Here is a 9,043-nt window from a genome sequence, read left to right as displayed (position 1 = left end):
AAATTGACAAGCTGACGTTAAAATTCATATGGAAACTCAAGGGACACAGAAAATCCAAAACAATCTTGAAAAAGAAGAATAAAGAGCAGTCACACTTCCCAATTTCAAATCTTACTACAAAGCTACAGCGTGGTACTGGCATAGGATGATATATTGAAAAATGGAATAGAACAGAGAGTCCAGAAATAAACCCATGTAGCTATGGTGAACTTACTTTTGACAAGGTTGCCCAGACCATTCAGTGGGGAAAGAATAGTATCTTCAACAAGTAGTATGAGGACAACTGGATATGCCACATGGAATAGAAGGAAGTTGGACCTTACCTCACACCATATATAAAAATTAACGCAAAATGGATTACGGACCTACATCTAAGGGCAAAAACCATAAAATTCTTAGAAGAAAACAAAGAGGTAAATCTTTATTTGGATTTTCCAAAATCACAAGTAACAACAGAAAAAAATAGATAAATTGGGCTTGATGAAAATTAAAAATTTTTGTGTATCAAAAAACACTATTAAGGGAATGAAAAAACAGCCCACAGAATGGGAGAAAATGGTTGCCAATTATTGTATTGCCAATTATTGTCTAAGTGTCTAGAATCCAAGATACATAAAGAACTCCTACAACTTCATAAAAAGACAATCCAATTTTAAAATGGGCAAAGAACTTGAGTAGATACACAAATGGCCAAGGAGCACATAAAAAGATACCTAACATCTTTAGTCATTAGGCAAATGCCAATCAAAACCACAATGAGATGCCATTGCCCACCCACTGAGATGGCTAGAATTTAAACAGTGGGAAATAGCACACGTTGGTAAGGACGTGGAATTGGAGCCCCATACATTGCTAGTGGGAATGTAAAATGGCACAGCTGCTGCAGAAATGTTGAGTGGTTCTTCAAAAAAAATGAAACATAGAATGACCGCATTACCCAGCGATTGCACTCCTAGGTATAGACACCAAAGGATTGAAAACAGGTACTCCAATACTTGACACGAAGTTCCTAGCAGCACAATTCACGGTAGCCCAACGGTAGAAACAATCCTTATTAATCAGATGCGTATAAACAAAATGTAGCATATACATACAATGGAATATCGTTCAGCCACAAAAAGAAACGAAGTTTCGATATACGCTACAACACGGAAGCAGCTCAAAAACATTACGCTGAGTGCAAGCTAGACTGAAAAGGTCATACATTATATGGTTCCCTTTATATGAAATATCCGGAATAGGTGATCCAGGGACAGAAAGCAGGTTAGCGGTTGTCAGGGATTCAGGGGAGGGGTCATGGGGAGTGACTGCTAATGGGTATGGAGTTTCCTTTTAGGATGATGAAAATGCCTTGGAGCTAGTGTTAAATTTAGCATAAAGCTGCCTTTTACATATTTTAAGTTCAGCCTAAAGGTGTCTCTGTACATACTGAACAGTAACTTAACTGCATGTGTAAACAGGCTGTAACCTACTCTCGTACTAATCAGAGTTTCAGCCAGTTGCAGGCAGCCAACGGTCAAACCATGTTCAAATAAGGCAAACGCGGAGCTGTAACCAATCCAGCTTCTGCACTACCCTGCTGTTTTCAGTCTTGTCACTTTCCTTTTTCTGTCCACGAGGATAATCTGACCCTGTGGCAGCCCCGAGTCGCTCTAAACCTATTCTGTTTCTGGGGGGGACTTCCCGATTCGCAAATCTTTCTTTGCTCAATTAAACTCTTAAATTTTATTTGTCTAGAGTTTTTCTTTTAATACTAGTTATAGGTGGTGGTTTCCCAACATTGTGAGTGTGCCAAATGACACTGAATTGTTCACTGTAAAATGGTTAGTGGTGGCCAAGCATGGTGCCTCCCAACTGTAATCCTGGCACTTCAGGAGGCCAAGGCGGGAGGATCACTTGAGCTCAAGAGTTGGAGACCAGCCTGGGCAACACAGTGAGACCCTGTCTCTACAGAAGATTTAAAAATTATCTGGGTATGGTGAAGTGCACCTCTAGTCCTAGCTACTCAGGAGGCTGAGGCAGGAGAATCGCTTGAGCCTGAGAGTTTGAGGCTGCGGTGAGCTATGATCATGCCACTGCACTCCAGCCTGGGCAACAGAGTGAGACCTTGTCTCTAAAACAGAAAAAAAAATAGTTAATGGTTTCATTTTTTGGTTATGTGAATTTTCGCTCAAAAAACTCAAAATTCAGTCACTTTCACATAGTGCCAAGTGCTTTAAGTCTATAATCTCACTTGATTCTCATAAACAACCCCATGAGGATGGAGATTTCTTATCCCAAAACTGAATTCTCATTTAACTTCTGTACAAAGTGTACACTCAACAAGTAGTGTTTTCACAGGCGGTGGATGGACTGTACGTCTGATTGCAGATAATCACCTACCCTCCTAGGCCTCAGTGTCCTTGTGGAAGATTAAGTCCCTCAATAATTTTATCAATTATTGAAAAGCCTCCTTTAGTGTTAAGTCAGTGCAAAGTCATACCCATCTTTTTAATCCATTCTGCCCATGTTTTTATTGAACCCTCTAGGAAGCTATTATAAAAAAGAAAATGCGAAAAGGCTCTTCTAGAACTCTGCAATTCTAATTACTACTGGCAGCACTTCTTGTAAGCAAGGACCACTTTGAGTTATCAGGCAGTGACAATTTTTCCTTTAGGGTCCCAAATCTAATTGGAGAGGATTTAATAATACTAATGATTGTGTATACTTTAATGAACACTTTGCTTATTACATTGTTTTCCCTTTAGCAACTGTACTAATTCCATGGAAACCTAATAAAATCACACATGTAGGTAACATGATTAACGTGAAGTTGAGATCAGGCTGCCATTCTTACGATTTCTTGCATAAGAATTGAAGCAGGGGTTGCCAATTTCTTCAGACTTGTTTTGAAATAATAAATTAGGTGTTCTATGGAAAGTTCACAGCCACTGGTCTCGTGGACCTGCATATTAATCTGGTGACCCCCCACCTTTGCATCTTTGACATGCAACCCTTACAGTGACTTAGCCCGTCAGGATTCTCCTCTCCGAATGGCGTTAATAACTGATAAATATGAGCTCCTCTGCCTCAAACGAGGAAGCTTGCAATTCATTATTGTCATTTCAGGAAATACAAGGGCACCCCAATTGCGCAATCCACGTCATCACTCTCCATCTTGGGGAACGAGGGCTAGATTTAACTCCAAGTACAGAAACAAAATAATTCATGTCGTTTCACATGGGGTGGAGGGGAGAAGAGCCTCATTGACGTTTAGATTGATTTAATGATAGGCCTTGGATTATTTTTACGGAAAAACCAAAAACGAACAAAATAAACCACCACCAAAAAAAGCAGTTCCGCAGTCTCGTTCTTTTTCACACTGATGTTCAATGCCACCGACAGTTTCGCCTTCAGAGAACACGCCTCGAAGGGGATGCTCACCCTGCAATTAAGCTACGTCTCCACCGCATTAAGGGACGACGAGCAGAAATGATTCACAGGCACCATTTTCTCACGGAGCAATTTATTGTTCTAATAGTGACTTCTTCATAAATATTTACCTGGCAACTCCAATAAGGTTCCTTGAGAACAGCGCCCTATGTTAGAAATGTATCATGAATTAGCACCTGGTATACGATAGATGCCCATTAATTATTTTACTGCCTCTGTTCTAGTAGTTTCCCAATGGCCAAGACTGCCCAAAACATGAGATGTATACAGTTCAAAGGTTTCCAGGGAATTAGACACAACAGGACCATTTCAAAAGAGATCTTCCAATTGTTCCGATTCTATGGAAGAGTAACCGTCGAGGGCCACCCTTCAACACACGCCAGCCTTCCTTTCTCAGGCTCAGAAACTTCCAAAGGAACAGTATTTGTCTAAAATGAAACATGTCTATTCCATTACCATGTCTATTACCTCGTTACAGATAGCCTCTACCTATGGCAATCTACATTGGTTTTCCATCTATGGTACTGATAATCAAGTTTTCTTTTAAATGCATTTAAGTGGGAATAACTCAATTTAAAGAAAATGAAAACCTGAAGTAATCTAGAGGTGGAACACAAATGAGGCGAAGTATGATAAAAAGTGATTCACCAAGGACTGAAAATGGGGGAAAACTGCCCTACGCGAAATTTCCTCATTCTCGAGAGTCAAGTGGTGAACTCCCAGTGGTGCGGGTCGGCCGGACCCGTCAGCCCTCTGACAGAGCTCACTGACGTGAGGTGGCCACCATCACCTGGTAACGATGCTGCCCCATCTTGTGAGGATCACAAACCATACGGTGCGCTGCAAAAAGCAGAGGTCAAAAACTAAAGCCAAAGCAAACGCTTGAAACTTAAAAGCAAAAAAATCCTTTATAAAGCAAAATATATTCCTACTGTTGAGCTGTTCCCAATCAAAAAAAAAAAAAAAAAAATTAAACAACCAAAAAATAAAAATAACAAGAGGCATTCAGCCAGTGGGCTGCATCTAACAAGCAAAGTGTAATACCAGCAAGACCTAATCACCCGATCTTTATTATTATTCCAACTGCAGTGTAAAGAGACGTGTCACAGCTGCTCGGGGGAATGTACAACTTCCGCGGCTTTGAGACCGGGCGGGAGCCTCTCGACTGTGCGGAACAAGCCCATGAGCCTCACGATCGGCAAGGAGACGGCCGGGTCTCTTCGCAAGTCAGTTTACAGCGCATTCCAGCAACACGCACCCTAGTCCTGCTCACAAATCAAAGAAGAAAAAGCAACGCATTCGACAGCGCATCCCTGAAACAGGGAAATCGGGATCATTCTGTGGGAACAGCGTCTTTGGATTCCGTGTCGGTTTGTTCGGCTCCAGCTTCTACAGCAGCCGGGGCCGGAACAGCCGCCGTGCCTGTGCTTTCTGCCTCGGCTGCCGGCGTCTCAGCCTCGCTTCCGGCCTCCGCGGTCCCCTTCCCCGAGGCTGTTTCACAGGTCGGCTCCTCCTCCAGAGGCTGTTCAGCCTGGAGGTCGCTGCTGGCCACCGCCGTGTCCACGGAGCCTTCCCCTCCGGCCGGCACGTTGCTGCTGTCTGGAGCGGGCGCTCCTTCCCCCTCTGCGGCCTTCACTGCGGCGGCGATCACCTCGGCTAAGACTTCTGCAGCCACCTCCTCAGGTGTCTCTTCCTTCTCCTCACCTCCTAAATTGTCATCTCCTTCCATTTCTGGGTCAACAGTTTCATTGGTGAATGGGTCCTCACCCTGGCCAAAGAGGAAACACAGGTCAGTGCAGTCTAACAAGAGCTCAAAGGAGGCCCCGGACTGCTGGGACTGCGTTTTTAGGACCAGCACCGTCTGTGGCAGAAACATTTAAACTAGACCACGTGAGTTAATCTTAAAGGCTCTCAGAGCTTACAGATGCAGGAAAGATATCTTGGAAAAGCTTTACCAGAAACATTTTGCACTATTTTTTTTTTTTGAGATAGGATCTCACTCTGTCGCCCAGGCCAAAGTGCAGTGGTGTGATCATAGCTCGCTGCAGCCTAGAACTCCTGGGCTCATGGGCTTCTCCTGCCTCGGCCTCCCAAAGTGCTGGGATTATAGGCATGAGCCATCGCGCCTGGCGGATTTTTTGTAAAACCACGTGTCATCTGCTCAGTATTTCATAGCCAGACAATCGGGGTTTCTCCAGGTGAGTGCCGTCACCACAAGAAACCTGGTGACTGAACGCTGGTTAACCCAGCGGTGCCAGATCCCCATGGCCCCGGGCAGGCAGCAGGTGAGGAATCCCTAGCTGTCACGTTTCCGAGCTTGATACTTTTCAGCGTCCCTAAACTGGTCAGAAGACTCAGATGTGCGAAATACCGTATCCTGGGCACAGTCCATGCTCAGAGTTTCCCCCGTATTTCAGAAACTCTCCCTGTCTGCTGACTCCCCAGAACAAACCTTGAGGTATTTTTCCAGCATCTTCACTATGTGTCTGTTGTTCAAAACACTCTTGGCCACGTGGAGACTTGTTTTCTTGAACTGTTCGGCAGCCAGCTGCAAAGGGAACCAAAGGTGGGACTTTAAGAACGAGAGCAAAGGCCGGGCGCGGTGGCTCACGCCTGTAATCCTAGCACTATGGGAGGCCGAGGCGGGCGGATTGTTTGAGCTCAGGAGTTCGAGACCAGCCTGAGCAAGAGCGAGACCCCGTCTCTACTAAAAATAGAAAGAAATTAATCAGCCAACTAAAAATATATAGAAAAAATTAGCCAGGCATGGTGGCTCACGCCTGTAGTCCCAGCTACTCGGGAGGCTGAGGCAGGAGGATCGCTTGAGCCCAGGAGTTTGAGGTTGCTGTGAACTAGGCTGATGCCACGGCACTCACTCTAGCCAGGGCAACAGAGTGAGACTCTGTCTCAAAAAAAAAAAAAAAAAAAAGAACGAGAGCAAGAAGGCACCACAGAGAGAGACTTTGCAACTGAGACTGACACAAAGTGGCCAGTCTGATCATCTGAAAAGATAAAGGCCCAGACGGGCCACCGCTGTCCATGAACCGTCTGCGGAAACAAGGATGGAACGGGAACGCTTGCAAAGGAGAAGCCACGTGGACTAAGCAGGGGAACAGGGTGAGCTCTTTCTTTTCAGGTTTTTGGGTTAGATTGGTTTCATAATAAAAAGGTCCAACTGCAAAAGTACGAATGTGTCAACCGTTTGACTGTTGCAGAGCGTGACCTGTTCGCACAATCCCCTATTTGTGCAGCGGATCTGTAGTAGCACTGTGAGATGGGCGGGCATTTCTTGACGTTTCCATTTAATACTTGGGTCAACTAAGGGTCAAGATGCTAAACCCGGGGTCATCAACCTATAGCCAACAGACCAAAGGTGGCCACACCTACTCCTTACTGTCGGTGGCTGCTTTCATGCACCAGTGGCACGGTTTTGTCACTGGACAGAGACGCTATGGCCCACAAAGCCGAAACTACTTACTCTCTCGCTCTCAGAAAACAGTGCCGACCTCTGGGCTAAAGATTTCGCCTCAGGCCCCATCTGCTAGTAAGGACCAAACCAGTTCCTTAACCCTGGTCCCCCTCGGCCACTCAGCATGGGGGCCCCTCTGCCTCAGCTTACGGAAGTTCACAGACTTTTACCTGTGGGGGATTTACCTGTGTGGCTTACGGGGAACATTCTCGAATCAGGAGAATCTCGGGGACTATAGCTAATCAAGCCAAGCAACCCATCTTCTCCTCATTTTAGTAAAAATCGAGATGAATTTTACAATCAGCGGATAGAAGTGACAGACTTGACAAAACACATGGCGAGAGCCCCGACTCCAGACGTCAGCCCTCCCACCAAGACACGGAAAGTTCTGGACCGCACCCATGCCGGGAACGCTCCCCCGGGCCCTGCTCTGAGCGGGAGGGACTCACCCTGCGGTTGTGGTTGTGGTCCACGGAATGCAGGTGCCGCTGGAGGAGCTGCTGCTGCGCAGGGATCAGCATGTCGCAGGCCAGGCAGTGGGCGGCCTCGATCCTCTTGAAGAAGTGCTCCTGGCCAATCCCTGTGGCGACACCGAGTCTTGGGGGATCTGGGACAGAAGTGACGCTGTCCCCTTGCCCCCCGACAACGCCCGCGCGTTCTCCCCGCGGCGCTGAGGATTCAGCTGGGACAGCCTCTGACGCAGGCCCGCCCTTGTATGGGAGGGCGGGGTCGGAACAGCCAGGCCGTGCACCCGGGAACTCTGCACTTCAACTTCGCTCGCCCTTCTGATCCTTCCTCTCCCAGCCGAGGAGGAGGAGGAGACGTCAGGGTGCTAGGTCCCTCCAGCAAGCTGCCTGCAGGGCTGTGATCTGCTCCAGGCCACACGGGAGGGCTTCCCTCCATTGCTAAGTGCAGTTCCCTCGGGCCTGGACGTCACTTTCTCAGCAGCCCGGGCTGCCCAGGTTTTACAGGCCTGTCACACGCCTCACCGCCGTCCAGGACAGCGGGTGCCCCGGGATCACAACTCACCTTTGAAAGGATCTGGTTTTGGTTTTGTGCTTTCCTTCTCCATCAGTTCCTGACGCCGCTTCTCGATTTTCTTGTTCCTGTTTACGATGTATTCCTGGAGGGTGGGGGACGGGCGGATGAGCCGACAGGCCGGCAGAGAGGACACTTCTCGGCTGCGCCCAGGGTGGGCACGTGGTTATCAGAGCAGCTCAGTGGGCAGGGCTAGTGGGAACTATGGTGACTGGAGCGCCTGACTGTCCCTCTGTGACCCGGGGACTTGTACAACTGTTTTGTTCTGGGAAAAGAAAGCTTGACCGAATTTAGGGCTCTCATTTCCCTCCCTTTTCCCTTCTCTGTGAGGAATGCAGTGCCTGCAGAATCATCGGGAAATGCCGAGACAGAGGCCGAGGACCCTGTACCTGGAGGAACTCCACCGTCTTGTCGGGCAGCTTGGTGCTTATAAACCGCAGCGTCTCTTTGTGAAACTTGCTCTGGAGATGCTTCTGGATCTCTTCGTCGTCAAAGCTCCGGAACTTGCACACGGAGCAGGCAAACTGGATCCTGGGGAAGGAAAGTGAGGAGGGCGGTGAGGTGGGGAGAACCAGCTCATCTCTGGGCAGAGCTGAAATGCAAACGGGAAAGCAGTTTCTGATCCAAGACCTCTGACTCCTGGGGGGGGGGGGGGTGCCAGAGTAGCAGCTCCCAGGCTTCCCCGCCTGAAGAACAACAGGAATACAGCCTTGCAAGGATTCAGGAAAAGTGACTCACACAGCAGTTTACTGACAACCCCAAGGTCCTAACAAAACGCCCTGAAGTGGTTCAGAACTGTGGACTCCCGGCTGAGTGTGGTGCCTCATGCCTGGAATCCCAGCACTCTGGGAGGCCAAAGTGGGAGGATCACTGGAGGTCAGCAGTTCAGGACCAGCCTGGACAAGAGCAAGACCCCATCTCTACTAAAAATAGAAAAATTAGGCCGGGCGCGGTGGCTCATGCCTGTAATCCTAGCACTCTGGGAGGCCGAGGTGGCTGGATCGCTCAAGGGCAGGAGTTCTAGACCAGCCTGAGCAAGAGTGAGACTCCGTCTCTACCAAAAAATAGAAAAGAAATTATCTGGACAACTAAAAAAAGAAAAAA

General features: G+C 47.6%; 1 protein-coding gene across 2 annotated transcripts in view; it reads right to left on the bottom strand.

Annotated features, from left to right (window-relative positions):
• Positions 1-4,398: 4,398 nt before the first annotated feature.
• The window catches only part of AKAP8 (A kinase (PRKA) anchor protein 8), a 16,409-nt gene continuing 11,764 nt past the window's right edge, over positions 4,399-9,043 (bottom strand). For both annotated transcript variants that reach the window (XM_012662741.1, XM_012662740.1), the window contains 5 exons: positions 8,329-8,470; positions 7,931-8,024; positions 7,351-7,481; positions 5,885-5,980; positions 4,399-5,200 (listed from right to left, as the gene is read on the bottom strand). In XM_012662741.1, the coding sequence (XP_012518195.1) occupies positions 4,766-5,200; positions 5,885-5,980; positions 7,351-7,481; positions 7,931-8,024; positions 8,329-8,470 (898 nt within the window). In that variant the 3' untranslated portion in view covers positions 4,399-4,765. The remainder of the gene's footprint in view (positions 5,201-5,884; positions 5,981-7,350; positions 7,482-7,930; positions 8,025-8,328; positions 8,471-9,043) is intronic.

This window comes from Propithecus coquereli, unplaced genomic scaffold (genome assembly GCF_000956105.1).
Source record: "Propithecus coquereli isolate 6110/MARCELLA unplaced genomic scaffold, Pcoq_1.0 Scaffold776, whole genome shotgun sequence".
Classification (NCBI taxonomy): domain Eukaryota; kingdom Metazoa; phylum Chordata; class Mammalia; order Primates; family Indriidae; genus Propithecus; species Propithecus coquereli.
This window is presented reverse-complemented; position numbering and strand designations above follow the sequence as displayed.